The sequence below is a fragment of the Ciconia boyciana genome, chromosome 9 (genome assembly GCF_034638445.1).
Source record: "Ciconia boyciana chromosome 9, ASM3463844v1, whole genome shotgun sequence".
Lineage (NCBI taxonomy): Eukaryota > Metazoa > Chordata > Aves > Ciconiiformes > Ciconiidae > Ciconia > Ciconia boyciana.
In genome coordinates this window covers 31,547,492-31,574,951 of record NC_132942.1, presented here as the reverse complement: position 1 = coordinate 31,574,951, position 27,460 = coordinate 31,547,492, and the positions used below count along the sequence as shown (strand labels likewise).

The 27,460-nt window shown below is 35.6% G+C and overlaps 1 protein-coding gene across 3 annotated transcripts in view; it reads right to left on the bottom strand.

Annotated features, from left to right (window-relative positions):
• ITFG1 (integrin alpha FG-GAP repeat containing 1) overlaps positions 1 to 27,460 on the bottom strand; it is a 91,451-nt gene that overhangs the window by 28,765 nt on the left and 35,226 nt on the right. For all 3 annotated transcript variants that reach the window (XM_072871832.1, XM_072871833.1, XM_072871831.1), the window contains 2 exons: positions 17,525 to 17,619; positions 8,917 to 9,089 (listed from right to left, as the gene is read on the bottom strand). In XM_072871832.1, the coding sequence (XP_072727933.1) occupies positions 8,917 to 9,089; positions 17,525 to 17,619 (268 nt within the window). The remainder of the gene's footprint in view (positions 1 to 8,916; positions 9,090 to 17,524; positions 17,620 to 27,460) is intronic.

Genomic DNA, 27,460 nt, shown 5'->3' with positions numbered 1-27,460 from the left:
ATCCACTCAAAAGACTGAACATATTCTTACTTTATTCTGAAACAGATACAAGTGCAGTTATCTGCCATTTTCCTTAATCCCTCCACAGTCCTTCAGCTTAAGCACTACTTAAAAATTGTCAGTGCTTTTTCATTACTTTATGACAATCTCTTCCAACCCCAGCTCCATTAATAATTTTTCTTACACATTGCATGATGTTTTAAACAAATTTAAGATTAAACCAAATCTCTATTGGTATTTTCCCATTGTTTCAAAGCAAAACAGAAAACACAAAACCCAACTTACTAGGACCATAAAAATAGGACAAGACAAACCGAATTGGACATCTGCTGACATACAGACAGAAAGATAGGCTGTAATACTGAAACAAGAAACAAACTAGTCAGAGTACCAGGTCTAGTATAGCAAAATCTCCTTTCTAGAGAATTTATCTAATACATGCCCATTGGTCAGTGGGAGACACAAGGTTCATATATGCCTGCTGATGACTAATAGCATTACATGCTGCCTCTGATACTGCAACATTGCCACTCTCACTGGAATGGTGAAAACCTTCAGACTTTACCAACCAGGAGTCTGATTCTTTGGCAGGTCTGTATCCTGGGACCCTGCTAGAATCCATCATCCCTTGGCAATGGGAACAGATGAATTTTCCTCCTCTCTTTCTGGGGGCAGAGCCAGGAGATGGAGCAGACGATGTTCTGTAAAGCTAGCTAAGCATGTCAGAGCCCAAGGCAATAACCAAAACACTTCTTCGTTACGACCTTGAACACACTGCTGTTTCAGAGGGTGACAACAAGGTGTTTTTCTGTATCTTAACAGCATCCAGTGCCTCCAGGATGCAGTCACACCCCTGTATACACACAAGCATTTCTCCTTAGGAAAGTTTTTATTTTTCTTTGTTTCTATGGTATATTTCAGATAATTTGCTACTCATAAGAATCATATCCCACAATATTCATATTTCTGCTCCATCCATTTCAGAAAGAGTTAGAGAAGGGTAAAACATTCATCCCAAGAAAAAACATTTCCGACACCAAAGTAAATCCGTTTCCTTGCCTGTTGCCAAGCTAATATTTCAGAACCTGCAATGGGAAAAATGTAGGATTTTATTCTCTGTAAGATGTGTCAAAAGTAAGATGGGATACTTAAACACTTCCCTCAAAACCTTATAATCACATTTCTTGAGCTTCTGTGAAAAATACATAAGTTACGCCTTTATTTTTCTGCCATATGCCTGCATTTGCTTGAAGCTTAATATGAACAACTCACTTTTTACTATTTCACTGTTAGAAGCATGAGTATATTGAATTAATGTCCAGCCAAAATGAAATAAGGTGATCTGCAATATTTCAGACATTGTATTACCTGTATCTAAGAACTCATAATCATAACCTGAAATTCTTAAGTGCTCACATTCATTTCATGTATTACATAAGTATCATATCAGATTAACCAACTATAAGGTAAGGTGACAACCTGAGATAAGCAAATTGTTTCAATTTCTCTTTTTCATCATCTTGACATATGCTTTTTTTTTAATTTGGAAGAAGTTTTACAGAGATGCTTTCTTTCAATTCACATTTTTTAAATTGCCAGAAATTATTAGATGATGATTATTTAAAAGACAAAAGATTGTCAAGCCTGCATTACACTCTACATACAGAGTATTGTTCAAGTCTAAACTATAAGCCTTGTGAATGGATAGATGTAAGAAGTTTATTTACTACAGGAACCTTTTTTATTTCCTTTCCTTGATAGTATGCATTTAATGACTTTCAAAACATCACAAACTGGACAAACAATAACATAACAGCAACTGCACTGTGAGAAAAAAGGAAGATATTAATCAAAGTGGCACTGAGCAGGGAAATGCCACTTTCCTTCATCCTTCTGTATCAACAAGAGAAACACAACAAGAAACAACAGGAAGAAAAAAAAATCCCAAACCCTAAACAGATGCTGAAGACTGAGAAGTATACTATAGGAGAGCTATCTTGTAGAGCGAAAAAAAAAAAAATTAATTCATAGATGTAGCGTCCCTTGTGGCAGAGCACCAGAGGTCTGGAGAACCCCTAATCAGAATATAGCTGAAAGTCTACTAATGTTTATCTTAATAGGCAGCAGGAAATTTCATTTCATACTACTACTGATTTATACCCATACAGTCCCTTTTGAAACACAAATACAAGTTTGCTTAGTAAAATTAACAACTCAAAGATGTTACATATAAATGTTAAGCTACAGCAAATGTTAACTATACCTACAAGTATATACACATAGGTTTAGATTAACTACGGTGAGTCAAATGAAGTTGAAATCTGATTTTTTTTTTTGAAGAGTCAGTGTTATTGCTTACCATAAAAAAAAATAATTAAGAACTTGCAGGGTAAAAACCAAAAATAATAAATTATAAAGCTAATGAAAACTTACTATTGGTGAGAAAGATGGGATAAAACAAGGTTTAAATGTGAACTGCAATATTAAACTTACTTTTAAGTTTTTGTTGGTTTTGGTTTTTTTTATTAAGTGGAATTTACAGAAACGCATCACTTCACTGGAAGCATACAGATTTTTTTTTTTCTTTTTTTCCTGTTCACAAGCTAGCTATTATTAGCTTTACAATTAAAGCTGAGTCTTCTTTCCTGCCAACTTCCAAGGCAATTCCTTGGCATTTATTCTATTGATGTCTTCAAATTATTTTGACTTCTATATCAGCATCAAATTCCTCTTACTTCCTCTGAAAGCATCTTTGAAGAGCATGATGAGAAGACTTAGTAACTTACTACATACATAGCTTCTAAACAAATGTTTTAACTTGAGAATATCACTCAGGTGTCTTCTACACCATCTTGGTTTTTCCCTTTTTAAAAAACTGACAGTATTTACAGTAAGAAACTAAGTTATAAACTCACCTTTATCTCTAAAATGATTCAATTTTATTCTTAACTTTCTTCACATTTCTGATCAAAATTTTGAATTACATATCATGCCATTAGTATTTGAACAGCAGCCAACTAAAATACACTCTTGAAATATTAGTAGTTTCTGCTGAAAATATTCATTTGATACATTTAGTTATGTGTAAATACTTCCTCCTTTTTTGACTGAAAGTGAGTGAACATGACTTTCCTTTTCCTTTCCGAAAAAGTATTTTCAGACCATTATCTCTTGATAATATACTAGATAAGGATTTTATCATGAATATGTAGGAATTATCTACAACACCTGGAAACAATTTCAAAATAACTACCTCTAAAAAGCAAATGAATGCACTCACACAGCAACTTCTGAATAGAGAAAAAACCAAAGAGTGCTCGTTTGGTGGTGAGGGACAGTCTTCAGGTTTGCCCCAGAAATACAGATACACACACAAAAAAAGCAATGTTCTTGCAGCCTTCCTCACATCTGTCTATATAAGCAGCCTTAGCGCTTTAAACTTCCATCTAGTTTTCAAGGTGAGCTATGTTCCGAGTTCCACAGAAGGCTGCACATATTATAACCAGTTGTCTTTGTGCACAAACTTAATTTTTTTCATATGCACAGTCAAATGATTCCCACTTGACTCACTACAAGATAAAAAATACACACTGAATTAAAACATTAATAAAGGATTTTAGATTTTGATTACATAATAATGAACACTAATGGAAACCAGAAACTATGTATGTGCATATATATGTCTTAGTAATTATTAGCCACATTATGTCTTTCTTGATCCTTTTCAGTCCCAGTCCACTCCCAGGGCTCTGCTGATATGGGAGCTCCCACGTGCAACATCTCAGCATGGGAGGAGGAAATCTTTGTGCGTGGGCCATTCTTTTGAAAGGCTGCAGCAACAGGGACAGTTGCAGTGCCTTACCGTTTGCAGAGGAAAGAGAAATCAGCTGTTGGCTGCCTCCTCAGCTGTCCAGTTCTTTCTTGGAAGAACTCCTGAGGTCTGAATTTGGCCTACGAGCTGCCAGTTGAGTTCTTATTTTATTCAGGGCTTTAATACACAAGCATCACTACAATGACAGTATCTACCTCTATGTTTTATTTCTGCTACATACTACAATTACCAAAAGCAAGTTAATGACTTTGCTATTATTTTGAACCAAATTGTGAAGATTCACGCCATCAGAAAAAAGTCTCCCTGTAACAATGAAAATTATCAGCATCCTTAAAATGACAAAACAATGTCCCTGAAAGCCTATGGGAAAAACACAAAGACAGACACTGCTACAATGGTAAAACCTTAAAATCAATGCTAAAGTGCTACACAAATGTGTAACAGTCAATATCGAACAATTCAGCTTAAATACTGAGAAGAGGCAGAGCAAAAGAACTCTGAACTAAGATTAGCATATCACCCTTACCATGCTACTTGCAGCACTTTCAGTATTTAGGTATTCACACCAATGTATACACAGTGGCACCTAGATTCTGTACTGCCTGCAAAACTTTATCCCAAACAGCTTATGAATGATGCTCAATAAAGTACAGTTGTCTACAATTTGGAACCTTCTGACCGAAGGTCATCTATGCAGCAAAGCTAAATTTAATAAGGCTGAATTACTAGAAGCAAGGGTTAACACCAGAGACAGACTGAAGACTTATCACAGTTTTAACGTACTACTTTGCAATTAGAATTAAATATTTACTGCTTAATTTCATAGATCTCTCATTCTGTCAATTTTAGGCTAGTTCATTTACAGTTATACAGGGGACATCTAAATGACTAATACCTTACTCCAGACATTCAGAATAATTGGATTTGCCTCTATTTTTTAGATTTGCTCAATTACAGGGTGCTCATCAATCCTGCATTTAAAAGTCGTCCTTTATCCAACCTTACTTCTGACAAGTGACAACTAACGGTGATTTAGGAAGAGATAATTTGGTCAAATAAGAGTCCTTTCAAGTAGGCCCATATAAAGGATTAATACATATACATTAATTTAAAATTGAGCATGAATACCTGGAAAGCTTTTTAGAAGTTTTTCATTCAACTGTCCATATCCAGCTGTTTGTTATCTCGACGTTTCAGTCTTTACTGTTATTTATCACCAACGTCAGAGAGATACTGTATTTCCACCCTTACCATTACTTTACCAATGAAAAACATTCCCTTTGAATAAAAGCATAATTGAAAAAATGCTGCCTCAGAGTACATAGTTGCAATGCAAGATGCCAATTATTAGCATCTAATTTGGAAGCAAGTTTTTAAGCAAAATTTGTTTCATCTAATTAGGTGGGAGAAAGATAGGTGTTTATAGACTTACATACAGTACTTACACTTTCAATGTTACCAGAGTCAATTTAAAACAAGCATGTGAAAAAAATGAATACATTTAGATAAGATAGCAAATAGAGATGAACTAATGAATAACTACTGGTAAAATCCCTTTACCTATTGTTATTCTATATACATACACAATTTCTAATCAGTCATAACTAGAGGGAAGAAAAATTCATGTATGTATCTAGCCTGAAGAAAAATCTGTGGACTGGAATTCTAATGTGCAGGTTTTGACTCAAGTCAGAAGTTAAAAGAATTCATAATGGACAGATAAATATGTAAGAATTGACTGTGAATTTAGCACCTTCACCTGTTGGCATTTATTGAGTCTCTGGGTTCAAACCCCTACCACACTTGCAACCACAAGTGAGATTCCTTTTTGTTGTTGCTGCTGTTGTTAATAAGGAATGTCTCCATGCTGTCAGACTATTACACATGTTTATTTAAAACCAAAAGGATATGGCAGAGATGAAACAGTGTGGAGTTATGGCAGTTCTGAGAATACTTGAAGCTATTAATCATTTTTCCTGACTTACTCACCACTTAAAACCAAAGTTTACTGTCATGTTAATAGTTGATAGTTAACTATCATGTCTTTATTTCAGTGTTTTGTAAGTATTTTTAAGGACTTGATCTGAAAGTGCTTTCCAGAATTGTGATTAAAGCATATAATTTATTTTAATCATATTCTTCCATTATCACGTATCAGTATATTTTCAGATGAATAAAATGGTTTCTGCCTCCTTTAATTTCTTTAAGTTACAGACAGCAGCTAGAAGCTAGGCTTACTAGACTACAGCACAGATTGAGGTCAAGAATTTACAAAGATGCTTTTATCATTTAATCACAGTAATCAATCACTGAAATTAGATCTGTAGATGTAGCATGAAAGGCTTCAGAGAAAGAAATAAACAGCTTGATCCAGAAGGGTTTAAAATCAATTAAATAAGGTTTTCATTTTAATTTGCTCTAATTTAAGAAGAGCTTTTAATTTAATTCCCACACTGTTTTAATTCTCTCCACTCTATGACCCAGTTACACATTTTAAAAGGAAGTATTTGCTTAAGTCTCTCAGAAACAATCAATTAATATTACTCTGAAAGTGACATTTCATAGTGGGTGCAAAAAATGTGACTTTCATTCCCATCCCTAAGTACAAAGAGTCTGTTTCCATTACTTTTCTACAAATACTGGAAATACACAGTGTTAACATGCAATGTATTTCTTAATTCTTAGTTTACTTACTCTTTTTTTGCCAGACTTCTTCAGCTCTCTGAACTGTCCTTTTAATAAGCTGTCAAATCATCTGCCAGTATCTTCAGTCGTTATGCCTTACTGTGTCACTCAACTTTGAAGTCAAGTTTCAAAATAACTTTAAGATGCACCCAATTGAATAAGCAAACAATTTCAGAATCAAGGAGAATAAAGATAAAATTGTATCACAGTAATTAATTCCAACAAGACATAGGTAACTTCCTGGGCTTTTATAGGAGTAACTAGTTATAAACTATTTAAATCTTTTACATAATATTACATTGCCATAATTATACACCAGCCAAAGGAGAGAGGTTCGTAAGAATCTTAAAATATAAAATAACTTCAAATAAACTTCTGAACACCATAAATCTTCACAAAGTCTTTCTGAAGTGTACTAGCCATCAGGATACACACTAGAAGATAGCCTATAGTACAGCTCAAAACACAAGATTTGTGGGGCTTAAGTAAAAACAAAGATGCAAACAACTTTATAGATGTCATGCTATTTCCATGGAAAAGGAAAGACTTTGGTCCTAGTCTGCTCTCTAAACTGTTTACAGTCTTTATTCAATGGCTGCTGAACAGAAGACGCAAACGCCCAACTGAGCAAGGCTAGGGAGTAAAAAACCTGACATTCAGGGCCTGAGTACTTTAACTTTGCCTATGCAAGTTCTGGGCAGTAACAGCATCACCTCCTTCTCCTCTGCCATATCTGAATATAAACAGCTGCTAGGCTAGTTATTTTAAGGCTTAGAGGTACAGAGACAGAGCTCAGCTCCTCACTGCCTTGTCTCTGAATCACATCACGTAGGCTGAATACAAGCACGTAACTCTTCAAACTAGGTCATTTTTAGGTATGTGTCAGTATCTGAAGAACTCTAACACAAAAATGTCAGTGGATGACTCCTGTTTAGGCAACCACTAGAGGATCTGAATTGATGACTTTGACTTCAGCATCTAAACTCTGTCTATATACTGCTTTGAGCGTAGAAGTGAGCTCCTCAGTTCTTTTCCTTACTGAGTATTAATTCAAACTATGACCCTGCACCCAAGCTCATCCAAAATACCATACAGAGGAAGATAATAAATACACCCGTAAGAGAGACTTCTTTTGCCTTGTAATGCACTAGTGCAAGTATTTGCCATAGATCCCAGTAAGTAAGGAAGATGTTGAGACTCCATAAGGTATTGATTAAAATACCTTTGACAAGCAATGACATGAGGAAGAAAAAGGGGAGAGCACCGATAATCTTACATCTCTTCAGATGCTGGAAAACCCAAGTTGTGCAGCATCAGACAGACTTCTAGTCAGGGCATGGCATGCTGCGCATACCCTGTCTGTAGAGAGGTTCACTGGCATTATGGTCTCTAGAGCTATTAAGTTTTTCTTAGAAGTAAACAAGTCTATTCATCATTTCTACTGTCAAGCAAAAGGATGTTCACATGAAAACATGCTGCTTCACTTCAAGGTAAAGACAAGGACATGCCAGTGGTATCATCACCAGGTGCCAAGTGAGAGCTGCCTACAGGCTTCTCCGTTACGATTAGCTGGCTAAGTTTATCCTGCAGCCAAGTGATATGTGCAGAACAGCACAGGCGTGCACCTACTCAGGTCAGCTGTTATGCAGATCACTAACTCCTCAGTGTACAGTAGTCTCCCCGTAAGCATGAAAATTACATGCCCTCTCCCACGTAACACCAGATGGTAGCAATACAAAGTATTGGGAAAGCAAGTAATGAAGGAAAAAAAAACACCAAGGAGGAGAAAGATGACACTGACAAATTTAACAGGAAAAGTTAGAAACTGCTTTTTTTTTGGGGGGGGAGTGGTGGCATTTATTTATTTTGGTTAAATTTGGACAATATAAGAATCACTGGTAAGTTATTAGGTGTATCTAAAATTCCTCGTTCTCCAAAGGGGCAAAACACTATTGCATTTTTCAGCAGAGTCACCAGTCAGTGTTCATGTGACAGCACAGAACAGGTTCCCCAACTCTCAGCAGCCTGGTGTTACTAGCAAACACTGAAAGCTGAACTCAGGATTTTACAGAAGTTGATTTGGGAAAGGAAAGGGAGAGATAATCAGCTCCTGTGACCCAGGAGGAGCGCCTAAAAAGGTACTTCATACTCCACTCCCCGGTGCAATTCCCCACCAAGAGTCACAGCCTGAGCCTATACAACTATGCGTTCCATGTAATGCATTCCATATATGCTAACCATGTAAATGCATACCTTTTAAAAAGGGAAACATTTAGCAGAGATCAAAAGTCTTGTTCACTTGATAAAATGAACGAGATGCACTAAAATTAGTAACTTGTACGACTGATGATTGAACATGCATTGCATGGTCTTTATTTCTAGGTTTACATATACTCTACCTTCCAGATGTGTTCTTTAGTATAGCAAGAGCATCCGGGTAGCCATCCATATTGTAATCTCCAATATGAAGCGTAATTGGAAATGAAATTTCCGTTGAAGATTTGTCATTTTGATATGGTACAAAGCCCCAGAGTGTGTCTTTATTTCTGAAGTCTTGCAAGACTGGAATCCACTGTAAAATAAAACAAAAAAAAGAACAGCTAGGTAAGGAAATCCATTTTATTTATTTAAACAACCTAATTCTATTTAAAACAGCTGACATTTCTTCACTGCATCAGGATTCTTAACCATTTACAAATTTCCAAAGAGGAAATAAGGATTATTTCCTAACTCTGTCACCAAATTAAAAAAATAATTTTAAGTCTTTTCTATGCACTAAATTATTCCAGAACAGAAAAAAAAATATATAAGGTTGCAAGAATAAAGGACCCATGTTTTGGAATGTGTCCAGTGTATGGAGATATTCAGGAACAACTTCACTGAAATTCAGGCTTGCCTGGAATCTGTACAAATCCTTAAGTGTAGGTAAGCCCGAACCATCAGGGCCTTGAGATCCTGAGTCCCTTTGTTTTTCTTGGAATTGCAAGCAATAGGCAGCAATAAAGCTGGAGGAGGGATGCATCCTCATTAAATTTGTGGACAACACCAAATTGGGGGATACAATCAATATGCTTCAAGACAGGATAGCCATTCAGATGGGACCTAGAAAGACAAGAATGGGCAAACAGGGACCTCATAACAAATCAGCAAAGAAGGTCCTGCACAGGGGAGTAAACCCCTGCAACAGTACATCTGGAGACTGACCAGCTGGGTAGCAGCTCTCCTAAAAATGATGCGTGGTCCTGGTAAACAGTAAGCTAAAGCAGAGTGTGGCACCTATGACGGCAAACTGCATACTGCACTGTAACTGCTGCCTATACTCCTGCTGATTGACGCAAGTGATTATTTCTCTATTCAGCACTTGTTAGTCTGCATCTGGATCCTGTGTCCAGTTTTGTGCCCCACAGTTCAAGAAAGATTTGAGAATATTGAGTGTGTTTAGAGAAGGGTCACCAAGATGGTCAGCCGTTGAATATTTACTTAAAGGACAGGCTGAGGACACAGGGCTTGTTCGGCCTCAAGAACAGAAGATTTAGGGGGGACCTAGTAGCGGCCTTCCGATACCTGCAAGGAGGTAACTGAGAAGATGGAGCCAGGCTCTCTACTGAGATACATGGCAGAAGAACAAGAGACAATGGTCAGACTGACACAAGGGAGGTTCCAACCTTGTTTAGAGATAAACAAACAAAGATTCACTATGGTGATGATAATTAAACTAGGAAAGAGGCCCAGAGAAGTTGCAGAATCTTTGTCCGTGGGAGTTTTCAAAGTTTGACTGGACAAAGCTTCTAAACAACATGGTCTGAATTCAGTGTTGACTGCTTAAAGCGGGAGGCTGGATCTCCTAAGGTTCATTTCAGCTTGAATGATTCCATTATTCATGGATATTTAGAAGTTCAAAAGCTTCAATTCCCCTCCTATCTCCCCAGCAGCACCAGATACTGAACTGTTTGATAAGAAATTAAGATTACAGTATCAAATTGAAAGTACAAAAGAAATGCAAAGTATAATTTCTCCAGGACAAGAAATAGAACATAATCTGCACTTGCTTTCCACAAAGTGCTGCAGAGGTGCTAAATAGGAATTTATCTTAATTAAAATCAAAGTAATTTCACAAGTTGGTATGAAGCTGAAGTACCAGGGTTAACATTTTAATGCTACAGAAAATTCAGTGCCATTTTTAAAGCCAGAAGTAATTTTGTGTGTCAGCTAACTGACAATGCCTTCAAAAGGACAGAAGGGTGCCATCTTAAAGGATCACTATCACCAACATCAAAAGCACTTAACAGCATCTTAAATGTCTCTCATCCAGGCCTTAATTTAGCTATTTCGGGAACCAGAATGAGATCCCTGACAGCATCATTTCCTCCTGTGGAGAGACTCCCTCACTAACACAATCCAGTAATCAACAACATTCCTGCCACATGGCAATTGCGTGCAGCACGTGGACTGGTCCCTTGAGATTACATACAACCACATGCATATTAGAAAAGCCCCCAGAATTATTAAGAAAGTGCACTAAGGTCAACTTTGTTTGGATATCACAGATGACTTAGAAGCCTGGAACAGTTCTGCCAGACACTGCATATACTTAGTGCACATCTGCCTGCGTAAGTGACAACATTTGTACTGTAACGATGATCTACAACACTCTTGATGAAAACTCAAAGTTGAAATTAAACATACTTTGACCCTCACCTCCCCCTCAATGTATGCATGCCTATTTAGTTACTGTTAGCTGCTGAAGGTTTGGAAAAATCTAAGAAAAGAAACAGAAAATAAGAAAAAGACTCTTAACCTGAAGGAAATTTTTCAAAGGGTTAGATTTCTTAGCACTTATTTGTCATGCAGAAGGCAGATGAAAAAGTATTATTGCAAGATACTGTAATTTTGAAAAACACTGATTGAAATCAGAACCATGAAATATAATAGAGTTTTTACTTTACACGGCATTGTTCACACAGTCATTGCAATGAAATCCAATTATATCCATCATATACTTTCTAAATGTTCCCATGTATGGTAACACTATTTTAAAGAAACAAAATTAAAAATGAATTTTTAGGTGCAAATCCGAATCTGTGTTCTGTTTTTACTCAGAGTGATTCATAGAAAGCAATTTTAGAATCATAAGGTCTACAATGAAATGCAGAGATATAAAACAATAGGTGAGCAAAACAGAAACATCACCTATTGCTTCCAAGCACGCTACAGAGTAAGGTTCATCCATCTCACTGAACCAGTTGTGGGACTTTCTGTAACAGCAGTTGTAGAACATTTCAAAATCAGTCTTGTTCGATGTGTAACCAGAGCACATTCTAGCACCATATGTAACTTACTCTGACAGTTTAAATTCAGAGTAATCCACACTTTTGGTGAAACTCATTCTGTATATTTCTATTCTAAACAGCACTATTGTGTAATGTAATGCAAAACTAATTGTTCATGTGCCTCAGGACATATACTTCAGTACAGAAGACAAAAAATGAAAATATGTTTGTCAATAATATAAATCTCCTACTTCTTTTGTATTTGATAATCCAATTACTTTAAGCTTCATGTTTGCTGTTACTATCTTAATAGGAAAAAGACTAAAACTGATTTCTTTCCTTTTACTCTAAGATAGAAATAGGTGGTATAATGAGGACACACAAAGCTTTTTTTTTTTGCTGTTTTCTGATCATATGATTTGTTACCTAGCTCAGATGAAAAAACAGATTGAGAAATGGAATGAGTGTATCTAAAAAAAATTTAAATGAACACATAAAATTCAGTCAGAGAAGTCAAAGATTTACTTCTTCCCCTTCTGTTAAATTCCATTGCATAGCACCACTAATATCATTACTTAAAACATTTATATAGATATTTTTACTCCTTCAGTTAATTTGTAGACTTAAATTTTGTAGACTAAAATAAAAATATCTGTATTTAAGTGCTTGAAAGTTTGTTTTCAAGCTCTTCAAATACTTGTTTTTCAACAATGCTTTATTGCCCTGTGAAAACAGCATCTTTTTCATTTTGAAAAAGATCTCAGGTACTTGAGAAAAATTTAAAACTAGTCGCACTCACCCCACTTAACTTGAAAAGGGCTCATTTCTTTCAGAGTCCACATTCTTCTATACATTAGGAAAGGCAGTTCTCTTGCTCTAAAGCCTGTTAACAGGTCTTTGAGCCAAAACTGTTGGATTAACACATCTCAATTTTTAAACTATGGCCAGAAACCTATGAAGTACAAAAAAGCCATCCATCCAGCTTGCCCACTTCCAGGCCACCTAACACAGGCAGGAAGCCAGCTGTGGGTCAGAAAAGCATTTGGAAATTGGTAGCCCACTCTTGGCCAATACCTTTTCTGGAAATGCCAGGGTTTCTACTCCTTTCTATGACAAATACTATCCCATCCTATAGAAAGATGAGCATCAAGAGTGGCCTGAAAGAACTGGCCACAGCAACAGAATTCCTTTTCCCTGGGGGCTCCCCCTCTGCTGTACTTGTGCATTGTAGTTCAGCTGCACATAAAAATAAATCCAATGATTTCAGGATGCATTAGGCTTTCAGTGCATATGAAGGTCACCTGAATTCCGTATACAGTTGAGTAGCCACTACTGCATAAAAAGAAACTATGTAAATTACTAAATACATTAGGCCATTAACTTATGGTGTTCAAAGCTTGAAAGACAACAATCCCCAACATTGATTTAACAACATAGAAAAAAGTAACCAAAGCAGTAAAAGTCACATTTTCGATGCTGGAATGTGGCTCACAGTCCCATAGTTGCTTTAAGAAAGATGAGCAACCTAGAAATGACGAGAGGACCTTGTAGAATCTGACATTTATGAAAATTACAGCAGCTGCAATCCCCCCCCCCCCCTTAAACTGTTATAGAGGAACAAGGAAAAACTAACAGTGACCAACTGCAGCTGATAATCAATGCTGTCAGATCTAGCCTAGAGAATGACACCACAAAGACCTGCGGTTTGCTGTAGGATGCACTGCTATGCTCTACTTCAGAGCTGCTAGATTTATAAGAGGAATAAAACTATAACCTTTCTATTGTACAGAGAAAGGTTTTAAGAATCAAGCCCACAAAGAAACTCTCAAATGAAGGGACCGAAATAATACTGTTTGCCTCGGGGTGGGGGGAGGGGGAGAAAAAAAAAGTACTGAATACATGGCAAAATTAAAAGGAAGATTAGTCATCTCTAAGACTACCAGGATATCTAGAGTTTCTACAATAAAGAGTACCAGGGACTTGAAAACAAGTTTCAGGGAGAACTCAGTCTAATTTTCAGAATCTAGATGAGAGATCTAAATCAGCTAGCAGATTAGTCTGTAGCTATTGCAGGTGAATTTAAAGAAGTCTGAGGTGTCCTAACACCTGCCACAATCTGAAACAGCATATGGGATACTGCTTCAGATCTGACAGCAATTCTTCTGTTGCTATGGAAACCTTCACATTCTTTTAAAATTTTAGTAGGTCTGTATCTCCTTAAGTCAGTCCTATGTCTTTTGTTGGCCTTTACTTTTGCTCCATCATCCAAAAGAAGAAAATTTATCTGAGATATTTCTAATACCTATAAAGGTTAAATCATTAAGTAAATTAAAACCTACGGTGAAAGATCATCCTTGAAATAATTCTCCTAGATCTGCTTGGCTTTCCAGTAGCCATCCAGCTGTGCCAAAGGCATAATGAGAAATATACTGTGGACTGACAGACATCAAACAAGATCTTACCAGAACAACTCCAAAGCCTGACATGCCATTGCATACTTCTCCACAGCATAATTTTCAGAACCACAAATTCTACAGATGCGTATTTCTGAGTGCTATGCATTTCATCCCAATGCATCATACACCATCATGGAACTGCGTTAACTGTTTTTCATTTGGTTTCAAATGTCACAACAAACAAGCAGGAAGGACAGAACCAGGTCCAGTTACAGTAGGCAAAACATTTTTTGTAAGACAGTCATCTAATTTGTGATCTTTCAGATCTGAGATCAGTTAAGTTTAAAACACAAAAATCTGGGAACCAGAATTCTTAGCTACACTCTTAACTAAAAAACAACCCCACAAAACTCTACAGCAAAAACTGAACAGAGATAATGGCTATATAGCGTCTTCTACGTTTTCAATAATAGACTTGCAATTTCTCAGTTTCCCATAGATTCCCTATAATTACCTACCTGTTCCACAAGGGATACCATCCCCTTGTTGAAACACTTTCTGGACCACAAGGGCTCATTATTATTTCCCTCAGATTGTAAAGTGATTAAATGAACAAAAGGATTTGATCCTAGTCTGTTGCCACAAAGTTTATGTTTATAATTTCTCATGAAGATTAACTTATTTAGTCGAAGCTCAGAAGCTGGGTCATCTGATCTCACAATGACCAAATTCAATGAAACTAAAACATTTAACTTCCAAATAAATATGGGAAGTTACATGTTTGAATAGATTTCTACCTGAAGGAAACATGCAATACAGGGAAAAACTGCAGACATATGAATGAAGATGCTGATGTTTTCCACTGTTTCAGAATAGAAAAAGATAAAATGTTTTAGAAGAAAAAGCTGCATCACCTCTAGATGAGTCTAGTAGTGCACGAAAAGAGTATTGTAGATATAATTACTTAAAAAGGTGAGGCTAGAACAAGTCATTATTGCATGCCATTTGATACTGTCATTTTTAATTAGAAAGTCATTCTAAAAATATGCAGGGAAAATTGCTTTAAAGTTTCTAGGTGACCCATAGTACTTTTAAATACTTTTTTCTAGCTGGATGGGAATCAGTTGGATTCTTCACTTTTTAAAATAAAATGACAATATTTGGCTGCTAATTTTTAACTCAAATGTCATTATCTTGGAAATTATTTTAAAATTGAAACTACATAGTGAAATTGCTAAATTAAGTATGAAAATTAAATATACTGATGAGTATCAAAAGTGGTATGTTAAAAATCTGATGTATTAGTAACTAAATAGTTGACCTCTGTCAAAAAAAAATGAAATAATGAAGGAACAGAAAAACTGTCTACGTGCAATCTTACTTCAGAGCAGGTTACAACAAAAGACTCTGCTTTCGCAAAATTCTCATATTGTGCAAATTGACTCATGCCTTCCTCTGACACTACTGCATCACTTCCTTCTAGAAACATACTGTGAACAACGGGTAATATAACTTTTCTTTAGCACACTGCCCAGTCATCCGCTACTGTCAAGTAACAGCTTCGTACCTCTCAATGGTACATGCTATTTGCGTGTGGTTGATTTTCTACAATGAAATTACTTTCTTTGAGAATATCTGTCTCAAATTTACTTCAGCAGAAACACCTCAAATGTTTTTTACTTCTTATATTATCAAGAGTAAGGAACTAAATTTAGAGCTAAAGAGAAGTTGTCTTTTGACATATAAGCACCCCAACTACTCAGTGAAATGTAAGCAGCCTGTTACAGCAATATAACCAGTGTAACACGCTTATCAAGAGTCTGTGTTCTCCCCTTTGACCAGAAAGCAATGCAAGTATCATGAATTGAGCATCCACTTGCTTTATACAAAGGTTATGACCCATAAATCAAACTCTGCTGTAACACTGTGTATCCAGCAACACTATAATCCATTACCTCTACTCTGTGTTCACAGGGATTAATGTAAAAACAAACAAACAAACCAACCCACCCACAAACAATGAAACACTGTGCACAGGAAAACATGCATTTCTAAAAACAGAGATGCCAAGATTAGAAGGCTGAAAGAGATATTACCAAATTTAGAGTTAGTTACTCTTTCTTACACTGATGGTATATTCCATCCTGGTTATACTTCCTTAACTGACTGGTAACTGCATGCTTTCCTTTCCAATACAGAGTGATTTTCTCACTAGTAGGAAAGTATGCTATAGCCTATCTAGAAATTCCAATTCTTTAAATGAGAAAATCTACACTATAAACTTGGGCTGCAGACTGTGACAAGAAGCACCTTATCAAAGTATGTATTGTTCCTTGAGCAAACAGTACATTCACCTATAAATTCTGATATATAGATCAGAGAGGGTACTACTGGCACAAAAAATTTCTACTTTTACTTTGTCAGTAAAGGAATACTCAGTAATTCATAACCTGGTTAGAAACACGTATGGCATACATTACAAATTTCTGTAAGTACACTACAGTGGGTTTTGCTGTCAGCTATAAGCAAGTACTTTATAGGTCACCTTGGCCTTTAGGTTCACATTGCTAAATATGAATTTAGTAAAAACATTAGGGCATCAAACAAATGTTAGGTTAATTTATTGTAAGCTGTAACTTTATTATAAAGCAGGGCACTGTAAATACTTAAAACAGATTGGCACACATTTTAAAATAAATGAATACATAGTAATCCATTACATGAATTATGACCACGTCTCTCAAAACAAGTAGTGTCATGAACAAACGAAGCTGAAATAGTTTAATAGAAACCCAATCCTGAAGATACATAGCCTAAAAAAAAAATCTTCATATATCATTTGGAAATTTAATTAATAACAATCAAAGACACAGTAGAAATAAAGGGTAAGAGGTGTGGGCTGTTTCAACTTGATATATGTGTGTGTATATATATATTTTTTAACTATAAAACAACTCCCTAACTTAAACTGAAGAAGCTTATTTGAATTCATTAGATCTGTTTCCAACTCTTAACACAAACTGTGTTTGTCATCTCGTGCTAGGGCCGTCATGGTGCTTCGAATGCAGTGTTTTGCAGCCAAGAAAGTGACTCAGAAACATCCATAATTTTCTTGAGTAGAATTATGCATTATATAGAATTCTAGGTATGTAACCTCTTCCAACAAACCCACAGTTTTTTAGATAGCTAATAAATAAGAAAATAAATAAAAGTCTCTTATATGCAATAATAACAAGTGGGAAAGTTTCATTTTTCTTTTCTGAAAAATCATTTTCCTATTTCATCTTATTTCATAAAGCAAAGTATTTTCCTTTGTCTTTGCGATTCTAAACTGACAATACCTGATTCAATCCTAGCTTAGTTAAGTAAATGGCACTTTTTTGACATGTTGTATCTTCACAGACTGGTAATAAATGTTCACTTTGTCCGTCCCCATCTGTCAAAGAGAAAAAAAGACCGTCAGCTTTGTATTTGCAAAATCAGAAACCCTGTTTACAAGAGATAATCAGCTGTGAATAATTTACTATTTTTTTTAATGTGAAAAATTACGTAATATAAACTAGGCCTTTTCAGTCCTTAAACTAATCATCTAATTGGGGTCTTTTGTTTGAAGATTGTCTTTGTTGATGCATTTTCATCTTCACCCATAATACAGAGAAAGTTTTAAATTTTATTTCTGATGATAATGTGATATATTTAGAAGAGTAAGTGCTTAGTAGTTTACTCAATCCCTGTATTTAGTTTGGAACAAAATTACCTTTTATATAAATCTACCATCACAAATCTACCAAACTTATTTAATTTTCTAAACTAGTTTTAAACTCCTGTGCTGTCAGCAAGACTTCAAGAAGAGTCACAAGTTCACATGTAATATGTTAACCTATATTAAAAGATAAAAAAAAACACTGGAAAGTTGACCAACAGAAGGGCTAATAAATCCCAGGCTTACAAAATTAGGCAAACCTGAGTAATTTACAGGTTTTCAAAAATGTTCTTCAAGCACCTTTAACCCATGTATTTCCAAAACCTTTAGTAGAATAATGACCTTTTAATGTTTAAACAAGCAATGCATCTAGAATTTGCATCTAGAATTCTGACACAGAGAGCATATAATGGAAAAAAAAACCACATTTACTGCTCATTACCTACTCCAGGAGAAATCCCTGTGTTCACATTTTGACCTTGCAGCCCTGCCTAGCACATTCAGAAATACACTGCCCTCCTACTAAGAGATAAGCTGCCACAAGTTACCTTGTATGGGCTGAAAAGGAAGAATAGAGTAGTAGTTGAATGTTAGCAGCCAAAAAGCAGCAGCTAGAATTGCTGCATTAATGACTACAGCTGCAAGTCCTGATTATAACCAAACTTGACTTGCTAGAGAGATCATATGCCCAAGAAAATTTCAGGGAATCTGCTTTTCCAGGCTACGTAATCAAAGCTCATACTATAATAAAAAAAAAAGAAAATAAGCTTTCCAAATTGCACCTTAGCCCATACAGTTCTGAGGAGCTTGGTATTAATATTTTAAGTGGATTTTGTAAAGTTGCTTGATGAAGTCTCCTTAGTTAATATGCAAAAACTAGATCATCTGTCAACATCACCGAAACTCTTATTCATTTCCCAATATACTACTGACCACTGCCTAAACATTCCGTCATACTTTGCTCGTCCTATAAGAAATGCTTTCTCAACCTGCCAAATTGTATTTTTATGAAGCTGACCCTCCTTTTAGTGTGTGTTTATCTATCTATCTATGTATAGTTAAGTTTTCTAGGTCCCTGCCTTATTACGTAAGGAAGTCAGGAGATGGAAAGTAGGGTTATAAGGGGGAGGAGGAGTGATGAAAATACCAGACTTCCCCAAATATCTCCAAGCGATAAAGCCAAACAGTCACCTTTAGTGGCTTCCTACATCCCATCTGCCTCATGAATTATTCTACCTCAGCACTAAACCCCTCCCAAATTATCACAGCAGCTCTGTTATCAAGGATGAACAATTTAGTATGCTGAGTAGCCTAGGTGGTAGAAATCCGGTAAGTTTGCATCCAAAGAGATGGGAAAGGAAATTACCACTGAACAGAGAAATTAACATGGCAACTATTGAATTTGACCAGTCTGAAATCAGCACCAATTTTTGACGCTTTTTTTTTCCTTCTGCATCATTCAAGAACAACCATTAAAACATGTTGCTCACCTTAATTTTTGCTTACATGAACTAGAATAAAATACTGTTTAGACTGCAGGCTTCTTCTCAACTTAAAATAGGAGAAACTGTTTAATTTGCAAATTGTAAACTATGGAAGCGTTGAAGGCTTTGCTAGAACAGAATTAAGTTGCAGAGATGTAGGTGTTTTGTGAAATAAAAAATTTAAATTAAGCCCTAATCTTCTAATCACATTTCTACAGAGGTTTCAGTCTAATGTCATTTTAGAAGATTTTCAATAACGCATGAGGACAAAAAAATCTTCAAATACTAACTTCTTTTCTTGCTCTTTGTTAGTTAGAAAGGGACAAGGATGTTCTTATTTTAAATTATGCTATGGAGCAGAGGAGAATACAAAATGTTTGATTCTACTTAAATTCCAAACATTCATCTTGTTATGCTGATAACTCAGTTTGATAGTTTTAGTAATTGATGTTCAGTAATACTGCAGTATATGACAAGAACAACCTATGCAGCTTTGAAGGAGAATGAAACTAGGGCAGTGAGAAGGATGGAACTTTCACAGAATCAGATATGAAGCCACCACCTTGCAGATGCAAGTGTTCTAGATAAATTAGAAGTTTAAGATTTGATTAAAATAATTGAGTACAATCAAAGAATGAACAGAAGGTAAATATGCATCAAAAAACATACCTTTGTCCCTGCAACTGAAAATAATATGATACATATCCCATATTAGAAGGACACAGATTCCCCAATTCCTTTGGCCAGAACCTACAGGTCCATTTATGTAACTTTTATTATAGGCTCATGTTTTCAGTTGCAATTTCTCTTCAATTCTGTGTAACATATATTTAAGAATCCAATAGTTAAAAATTAAATTTGCAAGATAAGAGAGAAATCTGTTGGAAATTTATAGCACAGTTTTAAGGTAAAAAGTTTATTTTAAAAATAAATTTTGTCAAGAAAAATCCTGAAGACAAGGAGTCTGAGGGACCTTTCTTAAGCTCACCTAGATCTCAAATTATTGCTGTATCCACCCTCCAAAAGTTTTTCAGATAGGGATATCCATCTTACAAATACTGGACTGGTTTTTTTGTTTGTTTGTTTGGGGGTTGTTTGTTTTGTTTAGGTTTTTTTGTTTTTGTTTTGTTTGGGGTTTTTTTGCCACTCAGTGCTCAGGTGAATTTAAAGATAAAAAAGAAATGAGATATAAATGTATTAGTCCAATAAATTAGTATATTTGTCTTAAGCATAGATGTCTGAAACTAAATTTTAAGCTAAGATCGTGTGTTGTTGTAAATTTTCAATTCCTTAAATCAGTTAGTATTTTAAAATTAATATTTTAATAAAATCCATTTTATATAGCTCCACAAAACTATGGCTTTACAGTATGACACTTTTATTTTGAAGTGATATAGGCTGTGGGGTTCGACTAAAGGTGACCACATGGTGATGTGATTGAGGATGCTGAGCTGTCTAAAAGCACTTCCATTTCCTTCCCTCCTCCTCAGAAGTGCATGGCTCCCATCAGCTGATTTAGCTCTAGAATGGCTCACTGTGGAATCAGGTAAGAATCAGCACCAACACATTGGAGAAAGTAGAAATACAGGAGCAGGGAAAGGAATGGATAAGCTTGGACCATGTATTGATTTAAGTGTTTAACATGTTGCCGAACTGCCTTCACAGTTGAGCAGAGAAAAACTACCAGCTTCAAAAGCAGGTATTAGAAAGCAGAATTTAAATAAAAGCACCTCCTTGAAAACTTCTTCATGTGGCTCCTAAGTGTAGAGTTTTCCATGCATTTTGTATTCACTTTTTTTAAAAAATAATTAAATAATTCATGTTGCTTTTGACGTGGTACCCGATTTACACATAAATTACTTCCTGACATTTACTTGTCATACTGGATGATTAAAGTACAGCTGCAAGTATTTTACCTATTATGTGCTTAACACATAGAAGAATATTATTTTTGAAAATTACGTATTTATTTAGACATAATTAAAAATTACTATGTTTTATATACTGTGAATTGTACCCATTATTGCTGACTAACACAATGACCAAGAAGAACATAGCAAAAGCAAGCTGGAACAACTAAAGCATCTAACTTTCCAACAAACATTTGTAACACTTACAGCATACATGACAATGAGCACTTTATAAATCTGTCTCACTGAAGAACTTCATAACTGGAAGCATTTTTCACGCAAAAGAAAGGGTTAGGTACATATTGGTACTCTAGAGCAGGCAAAACAAATTTTAAGCTTAAAAGGCATCAAGTGAAGCACTAACTATGAGAATGTAGCTGGAAATAGGACAACAATGAAACAGAAATTAATGTCTTCTGAGTTGTAGCAGAGTAGTTTAAGAAAACCCACAATTAGTTAAATACCGTATTACAGAAAAGTAGCAATCAAAAGAAGGAAAGCCCAACATTCTTCATCTCTATCATACTATTATATCTTATTTCTTCTCTAGTTTTTATTTCTAATGCACATCTTACTGTGTACAGATCCATCTTTTACTTTTGAGGTTATTTGATCAAAAGCAATTTTCTGAAGAAAAATCAGAGATTGTCAAAAAAATGGTAACACACATCTTACAAATCAACTGCAGCAGTTATCGTTTTTGAAACAAACAAACAAAAACAAAAAAACCCCCCAAAACCCAAAACAAATAAGGATAAAACCCACCTAGAATATGGGCTAAAACTGTAGAATAATTTATTTAAATGCAAATCTTGCATCAATCTTTGTTCAAAAAGTGCAAGAAGAAAAAACCTCCCCCCAAAACAGCCCTAAGCACAAAGCTAAAGCAGAATCTGTTTCACTATCCATTGCCATTTTAAACTGTCCTCATCTGTAATAACCAGAAATACAATGTTTCCTGTATTTCTGAAGCTTTTTCAAAGGCACTATGTGAAACCAACAAATTGATACAGCATCTTTTCCAGTTTTGAAATAAAATAATTTATTCTTAATCCTTATGTGGTTCCCACCTTGGAAGCACCCACTGAAATACAAACCTTTGGCACAAATCTACTGATCTTGAAGACCACACAAAAAACCCCCAGCAGCTGCTCACAGAAGAGCTCAATCTCACTAACAACAAACTTACCTTGGACCCACAATGCTAACTCTTCTCATCTTCATGCTTGGTTTCAAACTCAATTTAAATAAACACCTTCCAATTTTAAATTCTAATCTTGAATTTAAATTCCTCCACAAAGGAGGAGGAAGACAGAAATTAAAAGGAGTATCATTAGCACATTTGCTCTAGCGCAATTAGGTATTCATAGGTGACAAAACATGCATTAGTGATAATGGCTGGATGAACCCATCAGACCAGCTGAAACAAGCTGCACTAGTTTCAGATTTTTAAAAAATACCTTGCATAACATGTCTTTAATAATGTACTTCAGCCTGGGTCTACCTAGAAAATCTATTTCTGCAGGTCCTCTGTAGTCTTCACTCAGCTCCTAGGGTCTACTAGTCTATCTTTCTATTACTGTATGGATTTTAAACAATCTCAGTTCAAATTGCTGGAAACCTCAAGGTTATCCATACTTGTAATTTCAATGTAATCTGTAGCACTAGATGTGGCTAAAAAACATACTCTAGACGCCACATGTCCTTTACTAGCACTGCTCAACTTAAAGCATGCTTGACATACAGTTAAACACTCAACTGTTAGCTAGCATGTTCTCAACCCGTGATTCTGGCTTGACTGTGATACTCAAGAACTACATGGTTAATAGAGATCAAGTTTTATAAGCAGTGGAAGAGGCTAGAAAAATAACAGTCCCACATACTCATCAGCTGCAAATCTGTACTTATGTCAAAATGTGTAAAGACAAAATTAGCAGTCTTATGCCATCTAGGAATCATGTGAGAATCGTTACTTACAACTGCCTGTTCACTCTATTTCAAAGAAAAGCCATAGACACAAAGCCTTCTTTCCAACATTTTGCCGATGTCTGCAAAATGCTAGCAATCCAATCCAGGAGAAGAGTAACCCAAAAGACAGATTGTGCAGATGACTGGGAGCACACCTCATACAGAGAGACTGTATGAGAAAAATTACTTGCAGCTGAAGCTTTAACATTGATTGTGAGTGTTCAACACTTGCAAAAAAACATAGCTCAAAACTTTTCAATCTATTCTAAAAGTGAATTTGAATGGGAGAAAGCAGAAAAAACTTGTAAATCGGATTAAGACCCATATAACGTTATTAAAAAGTGCTGTGTGTTCAAAATGCAACGCTAATGTCATAAGCACACAATTTAAAACAAATGTACAAATAGCAAAGGGTGTCTTAGTGGTTACTCAGAGATGCATTGACCCTGAGGTCTTAGCAGACAGCACAACATCTACATGTAGATGTGCAATTCAGTGAGATGCTAATTCATAATGGTGACACTAGAGTTTGTGTTGTTTCAGCTCTGACAGTTAAGAAATTGCTGTATCAGGTCTATTAGGTTTTAGCCCTTTCAATTTGAACCAACTGGATTATCATCTCACATCAGCATAGACCTTTTGTGATGGGGGAAAAAAAACCAGGAACTCGGTCAATTCTGTCCGATAACTAACTTATCACCTACATCTACCCATAATTAAAGACAAATATATATTAAGTAACTAGGCTGAATAGGCAAATAGGCAGCAGGCCCTACGAAAGAGAAAAGACAGAATGTAACCATCCACTACCAAATTGATTTATTTTTTTAAGAAGAGACTGTTAGTGAATTATGAAGTTTTCACACTTTAAGAAAAAAGTTACATACATAGTGAACTTCTTCCCAAACCAAGATGTATCAGAGATATGCTTTTAAAGCAAACATGCATATAATTTACTTAGCATGAGGAAACATAGGCAAAAAATACTCAATCCAAATCTTCAAATTCCTTTAAAAACATAGAAAAAGGTGTCAGAAAAGTGGTATTTTGCAACCAAGTTCAAGGGTTATTAGATTCATTGCACACACTTGTACAATGCACTTTCCAACATGGGCTTTGAAAGAAACACAGAACCTGGGGAAATGACAAGTACCACGATCACTCAATTCAAAACTGGTTTGTAATACAGCTAGATAAAGTTGTAGTTATGAAGACCAAAAAAGCTTTTGGTGGGTGTACGATCCAAGTCTTTTTGCTTTAAAGAACTATGTAGCCCTGCTGCAGTGTAATCTTACTTCTGCTCCTTTAAAAACAAAAATTGAATCAACTTTTTTTTCGAGATGAAAAACTGATTATTATAACTTATTACAGTTGTGTTAAATAAAAATAAATTGTTTTCTGGCAAATCAAAACAAGCTAACTATGCAGGCTAAGACAGTGAGAACAGTCTAGCTTTCTTAATTCTGAATCTGATGCTACATAAAAGCAAGACACAATATACCACGAAGTCCTCATGCCTTGAGAACCTACTATTTTCTCTTGAGAATACATATTCTAAATTAGCTGTGGTCCCTGTATTATTACAGGCCTTCTGTTGGTGCAGTTTTCCCAATTCCCTTCAAAAAGGTGAGAAAAAACCATCCTCAACATAGTACAATAAAAGCCAAAAAGTTTTTCTCTGCTATTGATTTAAAGTCCAAATAAGTATAAGGCATCTCTTGTTCAATACAATACAACCTAATGAAGCTTTATATGCTTTTTATTTCACCATATGTATAGCTTGCTCACATCTCGCCCTCATGGCTTTGCACAGTTCTCATTCTCCTTTGTCACAAGCCTTTCATTTATAGTTCTAAAGGAGACTAAGAAAATAAGGAGGAAAAAGCCCTGTTATGCTAGTGCTCAAAACAATACCCTTCTGGAGCAGGCAAGAAGACTACAACCAGTACAACCAAGTTTGATATTCGAACAAAATAAAGGGTTGTTTGAAAGCTGATTATCTTAAATTTATCTTCTGAAGTAATAAAATGATTAGAATTCTTTTGTCACTCTCTGCCTTTAGGTGTTCAACAAGATGGTCATGACAGAGACAATTATCATAAATTACTAAGATAATTACGCATTATGAAAAGAATCAGCGTCAGCTGCTTTTAGAAAATGTGAATCACAACTTCAAAAAACAGATGCAAAGAGCTTTTACAGATGATTCAAAGTTCCATGGACATTAAAGAAACCCTTGTAACACTCTCCTTCACACTAAATCAATTCTGACTTTAAGTCTGTCTATATCCTTCCAAAGAATCCACATTCACACCTCCACTGCAAGAAAAGCATGCCACGCAGCGTGCCAGCAAACTGCACAAAGAGACTTCCAGGCTGCCTCTGATCCAACAGTGCAGTCTTCTGTCTTCAATGGAAAGACTGTATCAAATGAACTAACTGGAATCCAAGCAGGAAAAAGAAGATTAAACACAAAATGAGACACCCCCCCCCCACCCCCGCACACTAAACAAGACGTAGCACTGAAATTCCTGTTGTAGTTTATGCTGAAAACTACTAGTTCCAACTATCTCATATTGTTAAAGCAGAAACTACAAAGCCTGACTGCACAGCTTGCAATTATCTTATGTTACACGTTTAGAAAGCTCATATAGCATCAAACCTTCACATGATAACAACTGAAGGGGAAAACACTAAAGAAAGTCACTTGTGCAACTAAGTTTTTGGTTGAGAGGTCTTGTTATATTAACCATGAATATTGTCAAAGAAAAATTCAATCCTGAGGAGATTAAGTTGTTCAACAAACAATGAATAAGCAAGTGACATGCGCACCACTCCTCTAAGTTTATTATTGGAAAGAAAGCAAAGTAATTCTTAATGTAGAAGCCCTTTTAACAAAAATTAATACAACATCATTTTTTTTTCCCAGGAGATGTTAGCATTTGTCAGCAACATGTGAAAGAACTTGGCAAAATATGGGAAAGTCATCTGTCTGTCGTCCCCCCCCGCCCAAAATGGACACTGCTTTGGAACAACATTTAAAACTAAGCGGACAAAAATATCTGACTGTATCCAAGTCATAATAAAAACTTGGAGAGAAAGAAATAACAGAATTAGTGTTTATAGTTTGGAAGGAGTCAAGAATGCATATAAAGTTACTTAAGAGTACTGAGTAACACATGTCATCTAAGGCTGTAGCTCCAGCCAGTCAGCCCATCACACAGCACTCACAGGTGCCAGGACATGCCACAATGCTCTAAAATATTTTGCTCTTGCAAAATTAGACAATTTAATCCCAGCTATATATTTATTATATTATATACCCTGTGCAAATTCAGGGAAAACAAGAACTGTATTGGAAAAAAATATCTTGTATTTTCAATAACACCATTGGTACAATTGTACCCGGCAACCATTTAGTGGCAAGGGAATGGGAAACAGTTCAGCAATGTGGGATTTCTGTGGATGTCATATCAGGACAGATGCCTTACGGATCAGGAAATGCAGCATTTTAAGCAGCAAAAGGAACAATATGAAATGATGGTATAGAAGACTGCTTACCAAATGACTATGTGATAGGGAAGAACAGTAAGGATGAGATGCACAGAAAAATAATCTCCCAAAGGGGTCAAAGATGAATTTGAAAGAAGAATTTGAGCCCGCTGTATTCAAAAGTTTCCTAGATGGACTTTACACAAGCACTTCAACTTAATCGCTATCCTATTCTCAGATCCACATCATGCCTGCAAAAATGAATGATGAAGTTACTAAGGCAGTCAGATGGGGTACAGTCTGTAGAGCAATGTGATCTATTTATACCAAACATGACTTTACACTTTTTTGGTTGGTTGGGTTTGTTTTGTTTTGGTTTTTTTTGGGGGGAGATGGTTTTTTGGGGTTTTTTTTGTATGTGTTTTTGGGGGGAGGGGTTTGGGTTTTTTTTTTTTTTTTTAAAGTTAAAGGAACTGCAAAGGAGTAACACTTATAGCTATGGCCTTAAACCTCAAAATACAGGATCTTTTTCTAGAAAGAACTGTCAAAAATGACAGAAATTTAAAAAGTAGGACTAATATTAAAATGAAAAGTTATCACTGAACAGCATTGCTGGTTACCAATTAACAAATAAGACAGATTTAGCCTCTAAATACACTTTCATGGACTCAAATACACTTTCATGGACTCAAATACAAGTGGCAATTAACTTGGTATGTC